The 18,929-nt window shown below is 42.2% G+C and overlaps 2 protein-coding genes across 3 annotated transcripts; one reads left to right on the top strand and one right to left on the bottom strand.

The window, feature by feature from the left end:
* The first annotated feature begins 65 nt into the window (after positions 1-65).
* Positions 66-6,309, top strand: LOC129865058 (src substrate cortactin-like). 2 transcript variants are annotated; one of them, XM_055937505.1, is made up of 15 exons: positions 66-214; positions 1,097-1,177; positions 1,380-1,453; positions 1,850-1,979; positions 3,359-3,469; positions 3,575-3,629; positions 3,738-3,848; positions 3,963-4,073; positions 4,153-4,208; positions 4,349-4,418; positions 4,538-4,686; positions 4,753-4,914; positions 5,038-5,206; positions 5,299-5,367; positions 5,544-6,309. In XM_055937505.1, the coding sequence occupies exons 2-15, from the start codon at positions 1,097-1,099 to the stop codon at positions 5,675-5,677; spliced, it is 1,482 nt and encodes a 493-aa protein (XP_055793480.1). In that variant the 5' UTR covers positions 66-214; the 3' UTR covers positions 5,678-6,309. The 2 variants fall into 2 exon arrangements, with proteins under 2 accessions (XP_055793480.1, XP_055793479.1); XM_055937504.1 differs by having other exon boundaries at positions 5,035-5,206.
* Positions 6,296-7,803, bottom strand: LOC129865060 (protein LLP homolog). The gene is made up of 3 exons (XM_055937506.1): positions 7,699-7,803; positions 6,982-7,212; positions 6,296-6,903 (listed from the first exon to the last, which is right to left on the bottom strand). The coding sequence occupies exons 2-3, from the start codon at positions 7,199-7,201 to the stop codon at positions 6,734-6,736; spliced, it is 390 nt and encodes a 129-aa protein (XP_055793481.1). The 5' UTR covers positions 7,202-7,212; positions 7,699-7,803; the 3' UTR covers positions 6,296-6,733.
* Between the last annotated feature and the right edge of the window lie 11,126 nt (positions 7,804-18,929).

Genomic DNA, 18,929 nt, shown 5'->3' with positions numbered 1-18,929 from the left:
TGCTTTTACTAATTAACAAACATTATCGTTTTGAATACAGTTGTGTCCAGCATTGATACAGTAGCAAGCCCGTAGCTACTTGCATATCATCGGCCACGCGCATTATTTCCTTTATCAACAGTTTGCGTGACTCTATCCTCGTTCTGGGTGAGACTTGTGAAAATATACATTTGTGATATTATTACATCAAGGAAAGTTGTCTGGCAACGCAAAGGTACGTATAATTACCATGAAATAATGTTTCTTTGTTTGAATTAAGTATTTATCACTGATATTAGAATTTCTAAACGTGTCTTTCAGGAAGTTGCCGATTAGTTCTGTACTGATCTCATCATTGGCTAACGTTATGTTATATTGTTTCAAAGTTGAATCAAAGGAAGGTCTAGCCTACTTAGAAGATATAAATAGTTACTGTGTAAATTATAGCCAACTTATGTTTAGTTTTACTAGTATATTGGGTAAGTGCACTTTCAGACAATGCACGCATTAAACAGGTGACTTAATATAAGCCAGATGGTTCCTTTTATCACCGTTTTTTTTTTAACCTTTTAACTAAATCAAAATGGCAAAATCATGTCCCTCAAATGTACAACCTTTAGATATATGCGCGAATACCAGACTTTGAATGTGTAACTGACTGCAGTTTGTGTGGTACAATCAGGTAGCTTCCCTACATTAAATTGACATCAGTCTGGACAGCTGTCCCCAGCTGTAAGATACCCCCCACTTCCATCAGGTTACTTTGTGTTTTGTTAAACTATTCATTAATGATGATAGTGTGTTATTTTCTGATGAGAGCACTGCAGCTCAGTGCTGTATAAATAACTCAACTTCCTCTTTTGTGACCTCAGCAGAATGAGACTATACTTGTATTCAGCTGCCAGTTTTTCCACTGACAAAGGGGAAATGTTGAATGCCTTGAAGCTTATTTGTGTTTGCAGGTACAGGTGATTGTTCACAAGGTACATTCAGTGTTCACTAAAGCAGTGTTTCTCAACTTGTTTTTACACCAGGGACCAGCAAGCTGTGGCCCCTCTTGTGTTTACACTATACTTAGACTTACAGTACAAATCTTCTGTTTTGTTTCTCTTCCTAGATGTGGAAGTCAGTGGTGGGACACAACGTGAGCTTAAAGGTTGCAGAGGGGGACGACTGGGAAACCGACCCTGACTTTGAGGTTAGCTACTGGGATGGAGGAAGCCGAGGTTCCTTATAGAGCTAGTGTATTTACTAAGGCACCCTCTAATCAATATTTTCTCCCAGTGGAATGAATGTTTTGTTTATGCTTGGTGCGTAACCGCCTCAGTTCTGTTTTCAACGACACCTTGGTCTTCAGACTACAGTTAGGTGATGAGAAGGACTTGGGTTCTGTGTTTCAGAATGATGTGTCAGAACAGGAACAGAGATGGGGGGCCAAGACCATTGAGGGGTCTGGTCGAAAAGAACACATCAGGTAAACATTCAACAGTAACTGGGGGTGGGTGGTCAGCCTGAGATGGCCAGACCAGAAGTTACACATCAAAGACCGATCACAGTATGATTGGTGTATTATGCTGTTGGAGAGCTATGGGGGATGGTTAGCTCAGCTGTGTATTGCTGCTTTAGCTCTGTAGAAACAGGAAAAGGAAGTGAGAACAGTGTGTAGGCTGTCAAGCAGTGAAACTTACCAAATATGGGTTGGTGACTGAGTAAATCTAAGGGTTAGCCACAGACTAGTGTAACTATGTAGTCCCGGGGTCAGCAGATAATGTAAAATGGAAATAGATTTATGCAACAAAGTTCTGATGTGTGTGTATGCGTGCATGTGTGTATTTCCATGCGTGTGTGTGTGATCCCTGCATCTTCCCAGTGTATCAGAGCTGAGACAGAAGGTGTCCCAGGAGCATGAGGTGGGGAAGCAGAAGGAGCGAGCAGAGGCTCCCAAGGCCTCTTACGGTTACGGAGGGAAGTTTGGAGTGGAGAAAGACCGCATGGACAAGGTTAGGTTGTAACATGTCATCATGTGATGTTCATACACTACATGACCAAAGGTATGTGGACACTCGTCGAACATCTCATTCCAGAATCATGGGCATTAATATGTGGTTGGTCCCCCCTTTGCTGTGATAACAGCCTCCACTCTTCTGGGAAGACTCCACTAGATGTTGGAACATTGCTGCTGGGACTTGCTTCCATTCAGCCAAAAGAGCATTAGTGAGGTCGGGCACTGATGTTGGGTGATTAGGCCTAGCTCGCAGTCGGTGTTCCAATTCATCCCAAATGTGGGGTTGAAGTCAGGACTCTGTGCAGGCCAGTCAAGTTCTTCCACACCAATCTCAACAAACCATTTCTGTATGGACCTCGCTTTGTGCACGGGGGCATTGTCATGCTGAAACAGGAAAGGGCCTTCCCCAAACTGTTGCCACAAAGTTGGAAGCACAGAATCGTCTAGAATGTCATATGCTGCAGTGTTAAGATTTCCCTCTACTGGAGCTAGAGGGAAAACAGCCCCAGACCATTATTCCACCTCCACCAAACTTTACAGTTGGCACTATGCATTGGGGAAGGTAGAGTTCTCCTGGCATCTGCCAAACCCAGACTCGTCCGTCAGACTGCCAAATGGTAAAGCGTGATTCATCACTCCAGAGAACGTGTTTCCACTGCTCCAGAGTCCAATGGCGGCGAGCTTTACACCCCTCCAGCAACGCTTGGCATAACGCATGGGGATCTTAGGCTTGTGTGCGGCTGTTCGGCCATGAAAACCCATTTCATGAAGCTCCGGATGAACAGTTATTGTGCTGATTTGCTTCCATAGGCAGTTTGGAACTCTGCGGTCCTGTTCTGGGAGCTTTTGTGGCCTACCACTTTGCAGCAGAGACATTGTTGCGCCTAGAAGTTTCCACACTCACTTTAACAGCACTTACAGTTGACTGGGGCAGCTCTAGCAGGGCAGACATTTGACGGACTGAGTTGTTGCAAAGGTGGCATCCTATGACGGTGCCACGTTGAAAGTCACTGAGCTCTTCAGTAAGGCCATTCTAATGCCAATGTTTGTCTATGGAGATTGCATGGTTGTGTGCTTGATTTTATACACCTTGCAGCAACGGTTGTGGCTGAAATAGCCAAATCCACACATTTGAAGGGGTGTCCGCATACTTTTGTATATATAGTGTATTTCGCTCATATGGTCTTCAGTTGAATGCAAATAACACACCAAGCACAAGGCTTCCTCTAATGCAGTGCTGCTCACCCCACAATGTATGCTGTCAGACAGTACAGTTGTGTGTGCTGACCTATTGCAACTTTTATGGACTTCAACAGTTTATCAAAGATCGTTTCCTTTGTTGATGTATTGATGTATGTGTGTGTAATTACCCAGGGGGCAGTGGGGCATGGCTACGTGGCGCAGGTGGAGCAGCACTCATCCCAGACCGATGCAAAGAGAGGATTCGGGGGGAAATTTGGAGTGCAGAAAGACCGTGTGGATAAGGTGAGGAAACTATACTCTTACTGACAAATACAAAGATATCACAGGATTTGATGAACAGGGTGAGGGATCGTTCTGGTGATGAACATTCCTTCTCTCTTCCTGTAGTCTGCCATGGGTTTTGATTACAAGGGAGAGGTGGATCAGCATACATCTCAGAAAGGTACAGCCTTAAGGACGTCTAATACACATACTTTCTGATTTCTGAAGTCGACTGCATGTTGTTATCCTACCCAGCTACTCCTGGCATACCTCTGACCCTGCTTTTCAGACTATTCAAAGGGTTTTGGAGGGAAGTTTGGGGTGGAGAAGGAGAAAGTGGACAAGGCTGCCTTGGGATACGACTACAAGGGAGAGACCGAGAAGCACCAGTCTCAGAAAGGTTAGAGTGCTACTGTACTGTGGGCTGTTTGTCGGTAGAAACGTTTCATGGTCAATTATTAATATTAGATTTCTAATTCATATTTGAAACAACCTCATCCCTCACTCTCACCAGACTATTCAAAGGGTTTTGGAGGGAAGTTTGGGGTGGAGAAGGAGAAAGTGGACAAGGCTGCTTTAGGTTACGACTACAAGGGAGAGACAGAGAAGCATGAGTCACAGAAAGGTCAGTTGTAACCACAGTTGTGTTTGTAAAACTCAAGGACCATGTCCACATTAGACTGACCTTTGATCTCCACGTTCAGACTATGCCAAGGGCTTTGGGGGACGCTATGGAGTCCAGACAGACCGCATGGATAAAGTGAGTCTTTATTGACCCTCAAGACTCAGGATGACAGTAATTGTTTACGCATTTTACATTGACCTGTGCAAACACACTTAGACTATGACGTTTACTCATTGATTGGAATTATGGTTCCCCAATCCCCATTCGCTCTATAGAGTGCAGTGGCCTTCACAGACATGGAATCCCCTACCTCTGCCTATGAGAAGACACTACCATTGGAGGCTTGTAAGTATGCGCTTTATAGTTCCTCATAGAAGGGCTGAAGTTGTTCTGCTTGCTAAACATTTAGTTCTCAAGTTCAAAGAGGAAAATAAAATGTTTGCTTTACCGGTCTGTCTGTGCAGCAAGTGCAGGGGCAGGCAACCTGAAGACTCGCTTTGAGAACTTGGCTCGGTCATCAGACGAGGAGAACAGAAAGCGAGCGGAGGAGGAGAGAGCCAGGAGACAGGCTAGAGAGAAGAGAGAGCAGGAGGAGGCACGACGCAGACAACAGGTACTGCAATAAAAATGCTACTCCATTAAACATGCACACTGACACAGTGGTATGTATCTCTTGTAGGAACAGAACAGCAGGGAGGAGGAAGCAGAGCAGCATCAGCCTCCACCTGTTGAAGAGCAGAGACCTCCACCTGTTCCAGAGACCAACAGGAAGCCCCAACCACCACAGCTGCCCATTGCCAGGGCAGTGCCTCAGATACCAAGAGATGAACCTGAGCTAGTGGTAAATATCTGATTTAATTCAATGCAACTCACTGATGACATAAACTGCCAATTCTTCTTCACTGCAACGTTACAAAATGAATTGGTGAAATTCACACCTACTCCTTTTCTGTGGTCTCAGGAGGAAGAGGAGGAGGAGCCAGACTATGACCAGCCCCCGTGCCTGCCCCCACGGTCAAGTGACCTGCTGGAGGCGGAGCCACCTCAGGAGCAGACCCCATCAGAACCAGAGCAGGAGGATGAGGGAGAGTATGAGGATATCTCACCAATACCTTTCCCAGAACCTGATCCAGGTCAGTGTGCCACACCCAGTGAGGTAGAGGGGTTGGGTAACCCATTACTATGTCATATCAAAGACTGACCCTTCCATGTGTTCCCTCTACAGCTGTGGATAATGACTATGAGGACCTGACATGCGGTCAGACAGCAGTGGCAATTTATGACTACCAAGGAGGTAGGTAGTCTACTGTATCAATGACTGCGTTGTGATATCATATCGTTGTGTCATACTGTGATGTTACTTCCATTGTGGATCAATACAGAAATCAATGCTAAACATTGCTCAACACACAAGTCTATAAACCCTTTCGGAGACAAAATCCTAAAAGAATGTTATTCTCACACATGAAGAGGCAGATGATGAGATCTCCTTCAACCCGGATGATGTCATCACCAACATAGAGATGGTGGACGAAGGCTGGTGGAAGGGACACTGTCACGGACGCATTGGACTTTTCCCTGCTACATTCGTGAAAATGATGTAGTGAGCATGCCTATAGTCTCCAACACAGACATATACCTGAGTCCATAGGACCTGTGGGTCTTTTCACAGGATCAATATGCTGATGTTCCCCCTATCTGACAGGTATAGTTTGATTGTACCATGGGAGCATCTCAAATGCATACTCCTCTATCCTAACTTTCTTAATACCCATTGGAGGAGGTCAGAGGGGAGGGACCTCTGGCTTTCTCATCCTATGGGTCTTGAGGTGAGAGGACACAAGGAGTATACAATTCAGATTCTCCCCATGTGTTTTCTAGTCAATTGATTTATATCTGGTCAGTAGTCATGATATATAATGGATAAGTCATTGTGCTTCATATTGATCAGGATGGGATGCAGCCCTTCCCCTTATTAACGCTGATTGCTAAATGTTCCAGAATATCCTTATACACTTGCATTTCAAAGGATTATGTAAGTCATCTAGCTATGGAATGTTTTGTTTAAAAACAGTAATTAACTGCAGAGAATTGTATATTGGCTATTGATGGAATCCTTAACTTGAATTACACATTGTCATACTTTGGAAAAGCATAATATCTGAAACACCAGGTTAAAAAGGTTATTTCTAGAATCAACTGCATGTAATCAATAAAATGTCTTAATGTACAGAAACACATTTATTTACTCTGTGACAGCCAGAAGATTATATGGACAGTTTGTTGAATGTATAATGAATGTCTTTGATGGGCTAGGCTACAGAAAGAGGAGCAAATCAAACAGGAATGGAGCTAACAACAACAGGTAGCATTATTAGGGTAAAATGTAAAGAATCTACCATCTTCTGTATACCAGAGCAATAAGAAACCACAGCGTTCATTCAAGTGAAGTATGTCAATGCAGTATTGTGCCCAACACCACAACTCTGTTGTTTTCTATCATACATTCAAATTAGCTTACAGACAATGGGTTGCACAATAGAGATCCTTTGCCTCATATCACCACTTAACTTGAACACAAGGCAGGCAACTCAAGTCCACAAAGATCATGTATCCAATGCTCAGGTGTGTGTCACAAGTCAGAAGTCCTTTTCTCCAGGCTACCAGGCAATGCCCTTCTTTTTTTTGTTGGCCTTTCCTCCTGATTTCTTTGTCAGGCGTTTGCCTTTCAGTTTCTTGGCCTGTCGTTGGCTCATCCATGTTGGGTACTGTCCGTGCTCGTCCAATTGGGTCGTCTTACTGCGCTTGCTGTCCATGTCCATCTTTCCATCTGCAATGCAAAAACAAAAAGGTGTCAACTCAAGACATAGGAAACCATATAAAATGCTTGATCTGTGTGTGATCTCACCATCGACTTCCTCTCCCTCCATGTCTACATCCACTTTCTTCTCTTTTATCTTGGCAGCTGGCACCACTGTAGCTATGTCCTGAATGTCATTCATGGAGATCTCTCCTGTGCCACCGTGGGCTAAGGCTTGCTTCAACCGAGCCAGTTCCTTCGGGGCGTTCTTCGCTCTCTTCACTGCACGCATCTTCCTCTTCCATTTGCTTCGCAGACTTTTGGCCATTTTAAGGTTTTCTGAAAGAGAGGGTTACATAATGGAAACACAGATCCACTTGCACAAGACATCCCGGCTGGCTTTAACTCTAGTTCAGTGACAGTCTCTGCAGAGCCTAGCCATACATATGACCGAGTTCTTGGCTCATATAAACAACACTCATGCCATCAACTCCCATCACGCCACGTAAGCTAGCCAGCAAAGACATACTTATAGCCCAAATCCCCCTCAATCATAAATCGAGGTTCTTGTAGAATTAATCACGATGAACTGCCGTTAAACTATCCATGATTTTACTGTTTTTAAATGTGCAAGACTCAACATAAACAGGCAAGTTTGCTAACTTTTGGCTAATAGCTATCTACACTGCTAAAGAAAATTGATTGTTTTAGAACAATCGATCGGCCTATTCCATTCAATGTTTTTGTACTTCAATAACTAGTATTCGGTATACTCAATTTACTCCTATTGATGGTATTGTAATTAATAAAAGACTGTCAACATACATAGACGCAGATGTATCTTCCGTACAGTTGATAAGCAGGCAGCACACACGTGTAAGTATTTTCGACAACCGTAAAGCATGTCAGACAGTCGTTATGCTGGACACATTTGCGACAATTTACGTCCTCTTAATTTACTATCATACTGTGAACTGGTATTTATTTAATCGAAAACCTATAACCTACATATTTAATGTGAAATATTATCAGTGGTGGATAACTGACGAACTGTCTTCCTGATGCACTTAATTCTCAATTTATCGATACGCATTGTCAGCTATTCTGATGTAGTTCGCAGTTCTTCCAGGAGATGGCGAGCTCATTCTATACTGCAAGCCAAAGCGACCTAAGTCTCATTAATGATCATCCAATTATCCACAAATTCACATCTGCTCCAGAACAAATGTGTTGAACCACTTTAATCTGCAAAAACAAAGGGCAAACGAAAAGTAAAGTATGTGAGTACAGTAAATGAGAAATTATATGTTATACCATCACAACAATTGAATGAACTACAACCATTCAAGATAAATACATTTTTCGTTGGCATGGCATGGTTGAAATGTCTTTGTACTATTTCGAATGGAGAATTTGCAAGACTGCAGTTTCTTCTGGGACTGCACGTCATCAAGTTAAACCCATGAGACCGATTGGGGTATAAAATCCAAGAGCAGGTCCTATTTTAGCCCCACTCGGGGCATGGCCCTACATGCAGTAGGCCTCCACTCTTCCCCAGGAGATGTGAGTTGAGCCCCGCACTTTTCCAGCTGACCTCCTCGGCTCCCTGCTCACTCAAGTGGAGGCCAACCAGCCCCAACTGCTCCCTCTTTCCTCTTCCCATCCCAGAGGAACATTCTATTCAGTGCAGCCCCTCCTCAGCCCGGCCCCTCAGCTTCTGTGAGCTAAAATAGCAGCTTGGCACAGCAGGAGCCATGCCCGGCGAGAAGGTCCTGTCATCCCCATAAAAAAAGATCCAGGATGGACAAAAACCTATTTGGAGCTTTGGGTGAAATTGGGGTTCCTGGTTCACCTTCAAAGTAAACAGTTGGTGGGGAGAATACAAACTCAGGCACTGACCCTGGCCTACACCCACTGTGGGGGTTGTCAAAACCCATTTTTTTGTGAAATGGAAAAAAAGAGGGAAAGAAATGGGAAAACAGAAATCCCTCATACTGACCTGGGCCCAGATTCACAAAACACTTCTTACGCAAAAACACCAACTTTTTTGTTGTTGTAATTTTACCCCCTTTTCTCCCCAACTCTGTGATATCCAATTGTGCTCCAATTGCGGTCTTGTCTCGAGACGAAGAGACGAAGGTCGAGTCATGCGTCCTCCGAAACATGACCCGCCAACCACGCTTCTTAACACCTGTCCGCTTAACCCAGAAGCCAGCTGCACCAATGTGTCAGAGGAAACACCATTCAACTGATGACTGAAGTCAGCCTGCAGGCGCCTGGCCCGCCACAAAGAGTCGCTATAGCGCGATGAGCCAAGTAAAGCCCCCCTGGCCAAACCCTTCTCTAACCCGGACGACGCTGGGCCAATTGTGCGCTGTCCTATGGGATTCCTGGTCACGGCCGGTCGTGACACAGCCTGGATCTTTTTTTTTTGTAGCGACACTGCAATGCTTTTCATACTAACTTCTCAAATATCTTCTTACAAATCTTCTTCAGATGTTTGTTGCTAGGCAACTGATTTAGCTAGCTATCTAGCTAGCAATGGCAATCATGTTAGCATATTTCGTACAGAGATTACTGTTCTAAAACATGTTCTTAGGTTTAAAATAATCAATACTTAAACTTTCAGATGAAGTTTGTGAGTGAATTAAACATGTTCAATTGCTTTCATGAGTTTATTCTCTCACAGCCCTGAGTTTAAGACAAGCTATCTAGGAATTAAGAACATTTCCAAAAGCTTTATTTTCAAGAATCTCTTCTTAACTTTTTGCTTAAGGAGAAAAGGAGAAGAAATAGCACAAGAACATTTCCAATAACGTTTTTGAGGATTAGCAACTAATGTTTAACGTTCTTCTTTAGTCTATAGTTAAGGTAAAAAGGTCAGTTAATAAGACATTTCTTCTTAAGAAGGTTTTGTGAATCTGGGCCTGGGTGACATCGCCCTTGACAACCAGCTGAGGTCCCCGTACCGATGGTGGTATTAGTGTTTTGACTCCCCCAATTAGGACCCTATTACTGCGGAGAATGGGTCTGTGTGTTTAAAGAGTAATTAAGTCCCAAGGCATCATGTTTAGAAAGAGGCAGGGTCTAAACAACACACACACACACACACACACACACACACACACACACACACACACACACACACACACACACACACACACACACACACACACACACACACACACAGGAGAGCAGGTGGCACCGTCTTAAGAGGGCAGAGAAAACAAGAGGGCTGTCCTTTCAAGGAAGACAAAGAGGAAAGCCTCGTCTGTGACTGTATGCAAAAGGCTAGTAGACTCTCTTCTGCCAAGTTAATAGAAATATTCTGCATTTGATACCCAAAAGCAGAGTTGTATTCCTTACAAGTTTCAATGAAATAGCCTACGGTGTACATACTAATATAACAGTAGTTGTATTTGTGCTGAGGTCTAGGTGTGTTCAGATGAACAGTAGGAATCAAAGTTAACCTATTGGCTACTACAACATAGTATAAAGTCCTAAACATAGTTATAAAGACCTAAACATAGTTATAAAGTCCTAAACATATATATTTTTTTATTTCACCTTTATTTAACCAGGTAGGCCAGTTGAGAACAAGTTCTCATTTACAACTGCGACCTGGCCAAGATAAAGCAAAGCAGTGCGATACAAACAACACAGAGTTACACAAGTCCTAAACACAGTTATAAAGTCCTAAACACAGTTATAAAGTCCTAAACATAGTTATAAAGTCCTAAACATAGTTATAAAGTCCTAAACATAGTTATAAAGTCCTAAACATAGTTATAAAGTCCTAAACATAGTTATAAAGTCCTAAAGTCCTAAACATAGTTATAAAGTCCTAAAGTCCTAAACATAGTTATAAAGTCCTAAACATAGTTATAAAGTCCTAAAGTCCTAAACATAGTTATAAAGTCCCAAACATAGTTATAAAGTCCTAAAGTCCTAAACATAGTTATAAAGTCCCAAACATAGTTATAAAGTCCTAAAGTCCTAAACATAGTTATAAAGTCTTAAACATTGTTATAAAGCCATATGCCACTTTAAAAACCAGATAGAATCTTACTTGGCAAATTCTTGTGAGCGTGAGCGATAGCCCAGGACATTTGACAGACTGGCCTCTTCTTCCAAATTTGCTTGTGGATCCAATACGCAGTAGTTGCCCATCCAAAAAACAGGCTCCGATAAGTTAAAAGGCGTTGATGGAGCGATTCCCAAATCCATAGTGAGAGATATGAATTGGCAATCAGTGGCCAGGCACTGGGGGCTGCCTTTAGCATTCAGGTCAGGACTGACCATCTGCTTCTGTTTTCTGAGAACAGTTCTGTTACCTTGCAGCACACCTCAAAGCCTCACTCTGCTGGATTCCCATGTGGTTGAATAGGCTACTTTGCATTTGGTTTCTTATATAACCGTTTATACGGATCATCACTTGCAAAGACAGATGTATCACACTGACAAGGTTATACTACGTAAGATGACTCAACGATATTAGAAATAGAATGTGCTTTATACAGGGCTTTGAGATTTCAAAGTATTCCCAGATGTTCACATTAAGTGATATTGCAGTGGTAAGACACATTTGTATTATAAAGTATTCAATAAAAATAATGATTGTAGTGCATCTAATTTGAATATGACCAGAATGATCTAAGGGAGAATTTGGTGTAGCCGTAGAATTCATTATTGTGATGTTTTGTTTCAGCAGATGCTCTTATCCAGAGTGACTTACAGGAGCAATTAGGGTTAAGTGTCTTGCTCAAAGGCACAGACAGATATTTCACCTAGTCAGCTCAGGGATTGGAACCAGCAACCTTTCGGTTACTTGCCCAACGCTCTTAACGGCTAGGCTACCTGCCGCTTATGATGTGTAACGTGAACCTGTTGAACCAGGCACTGTGGAATTGGAGGGAAGGAGGTGAGCGTTTACCTAGACTACCTCGTCTCCCAGGGCGACGGATGGTGCAGGATGAGAGAGACAAAGAGAAAAGGACCAAGCCCACATGAGCAGACAGATATTTGACCTCTGCAGGGAAGAAATACCTCCTTGTTTTCTGTTTAGCTATATGTGTTATATCCTTCCAGTGGTAGAAAAAGTACCCAGCTGTCATACTTGAGTAAAAGTAAAGATACCTTAATAGAAAATGACTCAAGTAAAAGCAAAAGTAACCTAGTAAAATCATACTTGAGTAAAAGTAAAAAAGTATTTGATTTAAAATATACTTAAGTATCAAAAGTAAAAGTAAAAATAATTTCAAATACCTTATATTAAGCAAACCAGATGGCACCATTTTCTTGATTTTTAAATTTACGGAAAGCCAGGGGCACACCAGAACTCAGACATAATTTACAAACAAAGCATTTGTGTTAAGTGAGTCCGCCAGATCAGATGATGTAGGGATGACCAGGGATGTTTGGTTGATAAGTGTGTGAATTTAACTATTTCCAGTCCTGCTAAGTACTTTTGGGTGTTAAGGAAAATATATGGAGTAAAAAGTACAATATTTTCTTAAGGAACGTAGTGAAGTAAAAGTAGTCAAAAATATAAATAGTAAAGTACAGATACCCCAAAAAACGACTTAAGCAGTACTTTAAAGTATTTTTACTTAAGTACTTTACACCACTGTATTCTTCCATTGTTGAGGCTCTTTTCACAGTCAGCTCTCAGTTTTCATTGAACATTTATGTGGAATTGCTTTATATTTCCATCGTCTTTGATGATTTACAAAATTAAATTACTCACATTCGAAACGATTTAAAAACGTTTTTTGAGGTTTGTGTATTCCAACAATTTGCTGTGGACATCATTACTAATCTGATTTCATGGGTCCCTTTCGATAAGGAGCCTATATACTTTGCACTAAATAATGACATTTAAAGCCCTGTGTGTGATTAAGAGGCCCCTCCAGAATCTGAACTCTATCTACATCACTAGCTCTGTACTGTAGCATAATGATATTGATTCCCTTAGTCCATAAGATACAGCTCAATGAAACAACTCCCCCTGAGAAACAAGAAGAAACTAAAATAAGAGCCACTGTTTGAATCAGTGACCCCCCCAAGGGGCGGACACACACACACACACACACACACACACACACACACACACACACACACACACACACACACACACACACACACACACACACACACACACACACACACACACACACACACACACACACACACACACACACACACACACACACACACACACACCTGACACACAAACACACTCCTGACACACAAACACACTCCTGACACACAAACACACCGCCAGGTCTGCAGGCAGGGTGTCTGGGGAGACGGAGCGGAGCAGCAGTCTTGGGGCCTGTCCTTTCCCCCTGCCGGGGTAGTGTATATCCATTGGACTGTGTTGACTGTTTGTTTCTGTGCCTGCGGCTGCTACAGGGCCAGCTGAGCTGCAGCTCCCAGAGAGCCTTGCTGTGGAGCTGAACACATATTACCCAGCCACACTTGAAAGGAGATTGGCTGTGATTCGCTGTCTTGTCTTCCTGCCCCCCTGGATCTTTTGCACGTGGCCTTGCTGTTCTTGTAGGTCTCACTTCACATATAACAGGCTGGCTGGCTGTTACTCTACTTGTTTCGTTGACACTGTTAGGGAGAGCTTGGGTTGTTCAGTGCCACATCTAGTACATGTAAACCAGCATTATAATGAATGACTAATGGAGCAAACCTTGAAGGTCTGGAATCACACACCCCTTTCATCCTATGATTCTTGAACCTTTTGCATAATAAATGGGTCACTCTGGTCATTGGGTATGCCTTAGTTATATATGATTCTATTGTAAAGGAATCCAATCCATTGGACGTTAGTTGAGAGTCACTCAAATGTACACTACTGTTCAAAAGTTTGGGGTCACTTAGAAATGTCTTTGTTTTTGAAAGAAAATCACATTTTTGTCCTTTAAAATAACATCAATTGATCAGAAATACAGTGTAGACATTGTTCATGTTGTAAATGACTAGTGTAGCTGGAAACGGCTGATTTTTAAAGGAATATTTACATAGGCGTACAGAGGTCCATTATCAGCAACCATCACTCCTGTGTTCCAATGGCACGTTGTGTTAGCTAATCCAAGTTTATCATTTTAAAAGGCTAATTGATCATTAGAAAACCCTTTTGCAATTATGTTAGCAGAGTTGAAAACTGTTGTTCTGATTAAAGAAGAAATTAAACAGGCCTTCTTTAGACTAGTTGAGTATCTGGAGCATCAGCATTTGTGGGTTCAATTACAGGCTCAAAATGGCCAGAAACAAAGACCTTTCTTCTGAAACTAGTCAGTCTATTCTTGCTCTGAGAAATGAAGGCTATTCCATGCGAGAAATTGCCAAGAAACTGAAGATCTCGTACAATGCCGTGTACTACTCCCTTCACAGAACAGCGCAAACTGGCTCTAACCAGAATAGAAAGATGAGTGGGAGGCCCTGGTGCACAACTGAGCAAGAGAACAAGTACATTAGAGTGTCTAGTTTGAGAAACAGACGCCTCACAAGTCCTCAACTGGCAGCTTCATTAAATAGTACCCGCATAACACCAGTCTCAATGTCAACAGTGAAGAGGCGACTGGAACACAGGAGTGATGGTAGCTGATAATGGGCCTCTGTATGCCTATGTAGATATTCCATAAAAAATCAGCCGTTTCCAGCTACAATAGTCATTTACAACATTAACAATGTCAACACTTTATTTCTGATCAATTTGATGTTATTTTTAATGGACAAAAATTGTGCTTTTCTTTCAAAAACAAGGACATTTCTAAGTGACCCCTAACTTTTGAACGGTAGTGTATTTATTCCCTCAAAGTAGTAGGAGTAGATAGATGGACCATACAGCCAAACTATAATTGAATCAGTTCAGCTCACAGACAGATGGGCCAAGCCAACCGTGGCAGGTACAGCTGAACGTTCCAAGCCCGCAACAATACAATTGGTTGACTGTATCTCGCCAAACAATAAATAGACTCATTAATAAATCAATCAAATTCTGGACAAGAAACAATAGAAACATGCTCATCCCAAGGAAAATGGACTTCATTGGAGCGCCTTGCATGCATATTATGAGTAATGAGCAGATCAATAATTCATCATTTTCATTATTTTTCTGATTGCGTTGCCCGCAATCATTTGTTTTAAATATACATTGCTGTCATAATCGGCATGGAAGAAATCATGAAGATTTAGACGCATAATGCATTATGAATGTATACTGAAAAAAAATATAAACGCAACATGTGAAGTGTTTCACAAGCTGAAATAAAAGATCCCATAAATATTGCATTCGCACAAAAAGCTTTTCTCTCAAATTGTGTCCACACATTTGTTTACATCCCTGTTAGTGAGCATTTCTCCTTTACCAAGATAATCCATCCACCTGACAGGTGTGGCATATCAAGAAGCTGATTAAACAGCATGATCATTACACAGGTACCTTGTTCTGGGAACATTAAAAGGCCATTTATAAATGTGCAGTTTTGGCACACAACACAATGCCACAGATGTCTCAAGTTTTGAGGGAGTGTGGAATTGGCATGCTTGACTGCAGGAATGTTCTCCAAACATGTTGCCAGAGAATTGAATGTTCATTTCTCTAAACTAAGCTGCCTCCAACATCATTTTAGAGAATTTGGCAGAACGTCCAACTGGCCTCACTTCTACAGACCATGTGTAACCACTCCAGCCCAGGAACTCTACATCCGGCTTCTTCACCTGCGGGATTGTCTGAGACCAGCGACCTGGACAGCTGATGAAACTGTAGGTTTGCACAACCAAAGAATTTTTGCACAAACTGTCAGAAACCGTCTCAGAGAAGCTCATCTGCGTGCTAGTCTTCCTCACCAGGGTCTTGACCTGACTGCAGTTCAGCGTCGTAACCGACCTCAGTGGGAAAATGCTCACCTTCAATGGCCACTGGCACGCTGGAGACATGTGCTCTTCACGGATGAATCCCGGTTTCAACTGTACCGGGCAGATGGCAAACAGCATGTATGGCGTGTTGTGGGCGTGTGGTTTGTTGATGTCAACGTTGTGAACAGAGTGCTCTATAGTGGCGGTGGGGTTATGGTATGGGCAGACAAAAGCAACGGACAACTAACACAATTGCATTTTATCGATGGCAATTTGAATGTACAGAGATACCATGATGAGATCCTGAGGCCCATTGTCATGCCATTCATCCGCTGCCATCACCTCATGTTTCAGCATGATAATGCATGGGCCCATGTCACAAGGATCTGTAAACAATTACTGGAAGCTGAAAATGTCCTAGTTCTTCCATTGCCTGCATACTCGCAAGACATGTCACCCATTAAACATGTTTGGGATGCCCTGGATTGTCGTGTACGACAGCGTGCTGCAGTTCCCGACAATATCCAGCAACTTCACACAGCCATTGAAGAGGAGTGGGACAACATTCCACAGGCCATAATCAACAGCCTGATCAACTATATGTGAAGGAGATGTGTCATGCTGCATGAGGCAAATGGTGGTCACCCCAGATACTGACTGGTTTTCTGATACACGCCCATATCTTTATTTTAAGGTATCTGTGACTAAAAGATCCAAATCTGTATACCCAGTCGTGAAATCCATAGATTAGGGCCTAATTTATGTATTTCAATTGACTGATTTCCTTTTTAAGAACTGTAACTCAGTAAAATCTTTTATATTTTTGTTTAGTGTAATTGTCTGTCTTCTCATTGACGTCACAGTTTGCACACTTGCACTGATTTGTATTATATTTCTGCCTACAGATGTAGGATCTTAATTTGATCACTCTTTTGTTGCTGAGAATTTTCCTGCGGATGTGGTTTGTGATTTACAATAATTCACTGAAAACCCACACAAACACACGGTTATATTAACAGTATTGCACTTTTCATGTAGCCTACTTTTGGCTAGCCTAACCACCGATCAAGCAACACTGTGGACTAAACATTAAAATATTTTTGCTGCAGGAATATTTTGCTGTGACAATATAGGTTAAATTAAAATCCTACATCTGTTTGTCAGTCCCATTAGTCATTCAAACAGTGTTCCAACTGCAGCAGTTTCAGATATGCTAAACATGTCAACATGTTAATGTATAATCTACATACAGTATTTCCCAAGAGTCCAACAGACTGATTGAGTTCATTCAAATAGCATTCATTTGAATTGTTAGCTTGTTTTCATTTCTCATAATGGTTGTTCATATGCAGCCTGTTCATGAGTTTCCTCGCATCAATTTGGTCTCCACAGAACAGTAGCGGTGCTTGGATAAAATCACTGCGGAAGCCAAGACCCCCCCCCCCCCCCCCAGTGCATACTGCATGTAACAGACAGTTACATGACCTACAGCATGGTTAAGCAAGTTAATGTTCCTTACATTTTCGTACTACTAAACAACTATTGATTTTGAACCACGGAGAGTTACTGCAAGTCACAAAGAAAACAGGAGCTGCCTCCACTATTCCAACACCATTTCAACTTCAACATTTCAACGCCATCTAATCACCTACTGTATGCTTAGTCTAATACAGTGACAACTCAAAGATATATTTAGTATTTAGTCCAATAAACGTAAGCTAAATAGGATGTGGCTGTCCATGGTTCTGATTTCTATCTGCGTGCGCGTTCGTGCAAGTAGAAAAACATGTTGACTCACCTTACTTGTAGAGAAATGCCAATGCCATCCTCCTCTCTTTCATGTTGACGAAACGATCTATCACTCTGTCATACAGTACACACTTTTATTTTTTGTTGTGCCAGGCTACCTGGCTAAAATGCTTGCTCGCTAGCCTAACTTCCATTCATGGGCAACTTCAGCTAGTTAACATTAGCCTTCTACATTTCGCTACTGCTTATATTGAACTTCCATCCTCTCAGGTCAGTGGCACAACAATGTATGAATTAATGGTTGGATCAGAATCGCCGTTATAATCATTGGCCAGTACGGAAAATGAAGTAAAAGCCCAAATCCGTATCTCCATCCATGGCTAATTTAGGAAAGGGCCAATTTTACCTAGCTAGCTAGCTAGGTAGACACCTGAGAACAACACAATGAGATTGAATAATTCTATTTTTTTCTGTTAATGATGTATGCTCTCAAAGCTATTTGATAGGAGAGACACCAAATCGAAGCTGGCTTCCCTTGGTACTTTTATTTTTTTCGCCAGGACCATTCACAGTTGAGCTCGCTCAGTTTGGCTCAATGCTGATTGACAAATTTTGTATACTTTTTTTGTCAAGGGAGGCCAAATGCCCACTGGCTTCCCTTGCATTTGTCATGACTGTCCTGATCAGGTCAGGTTACAGGAGACCACAACCCTACAGATTATTTCTCACCCCCAACAGAGGAGGAGAGATCTAGGGGTCTGAAGATGTGGGGGTTTTATGACCCCTCACGCCCATGGTAAATCTTAAGCCACAGACAACATTTCTTTGTCCTCTCACTATGGAGAACCATCCTCATAACATTAAACAAGCAATAAAGGGACATTGGAAACAATGGTTTCCATCAGCCACAATGGTGGTCATGACGATAGATGGAATATGAAAATGTATGTCATTTTTGTTTTGTTATTAGGTTTAATAGATGACGTTATTACGAAAACATTGTAACTGTAAGAGTTTTCCTAGGATATGCCTGATGTTTATATATTGTACGCTGTGTGGAAAATGTCCAAATCGAAGAGAATGTTTTGGTAAAGATGAAATGTGAAGTTAGTTGTCTAAAATTGGATTGGAGTCAAATCTAGACCTTGCCTCTTAACTTGGTACCCCCAGAGAATTGCCCTGAAGGCGGTTACGTCCACTTCTGACCCGAGGGTATAAGACATGAGAGCTAAGAATTAACAGGTCAGACTAAGTGACCCAAGCTGCAGCCAAGGTCTAAAAAGTCAACGAACCCAAAACTCAACCCAATGTTGAAGACAAAGAAATATTTTTCTACCCATGCTACTGATGAGTAGCTGCGTCTAAGCGGGTGAATTCAAGCCAGACCACCCGGTCTCCACTCTCCATCGAATCGTGGTATCTACACTGTTTCATTC

The sequence above is a fragment of the Salvelinus fontinalis genome, chromosome 11 (assembly GCF_029448725.1).
Source record: "Salvelinus fontinalis isolate EN_2023a chromosome 11, ASM2944872v1, whole genome shotgun sequence".
NCBI lineage: Eukaryota > Metazoa > Chordata > Actinopteri > Salmoniformes > Salmonidae > Salvelinus > Salvelinus fontinalis.
The sequence above is the reverse complement of the archived record's forward strand: the minus strand, read 5'-3'. Positions and strand labels throughout refer to the sequence as shown.

Excerpts from the sequence above, each read along its gene's own strand:
- LOC129865060 (XM_055937506.1), bottom strand. The coding sequence starts at position 7,201 with ATGGCCAAAAGTCTGCGAAGCAAATGGAAGAGGAAGATGCGTGCAGTG. Across the intron at positions 6,904-6,981 it reads GGAGGGAGAGGAAGTCGATG|ATGGAAAGATGGACATGGAC; the intron begins GTGAGATCACAC and ends TTTGCATTGCAG.
- LOC129865058 (XM_055937504.1), top strand. The coding sequence starts at position 1,097 with ATGTGGAAGTCAGTGGTGGGACACAACGTGAGCTTAAAGGTTGCAGAG. Across the intron at positions 4,419-4,537 it reads GACACTACCATTGGAGGCTT|CAAGTGCAGGGGCAGGCAAC; the intron begins GTAAGTATGCGC and ends CTGTCTGTGCAG. Across the intron at positions 5,207-5,298 it reads TTTCCCAGAACCTGATCCAG|CTGTGGATAATGACTATGAG; the intron begins GTCAGTGTGCCA and ends TTCCCTCTACAG.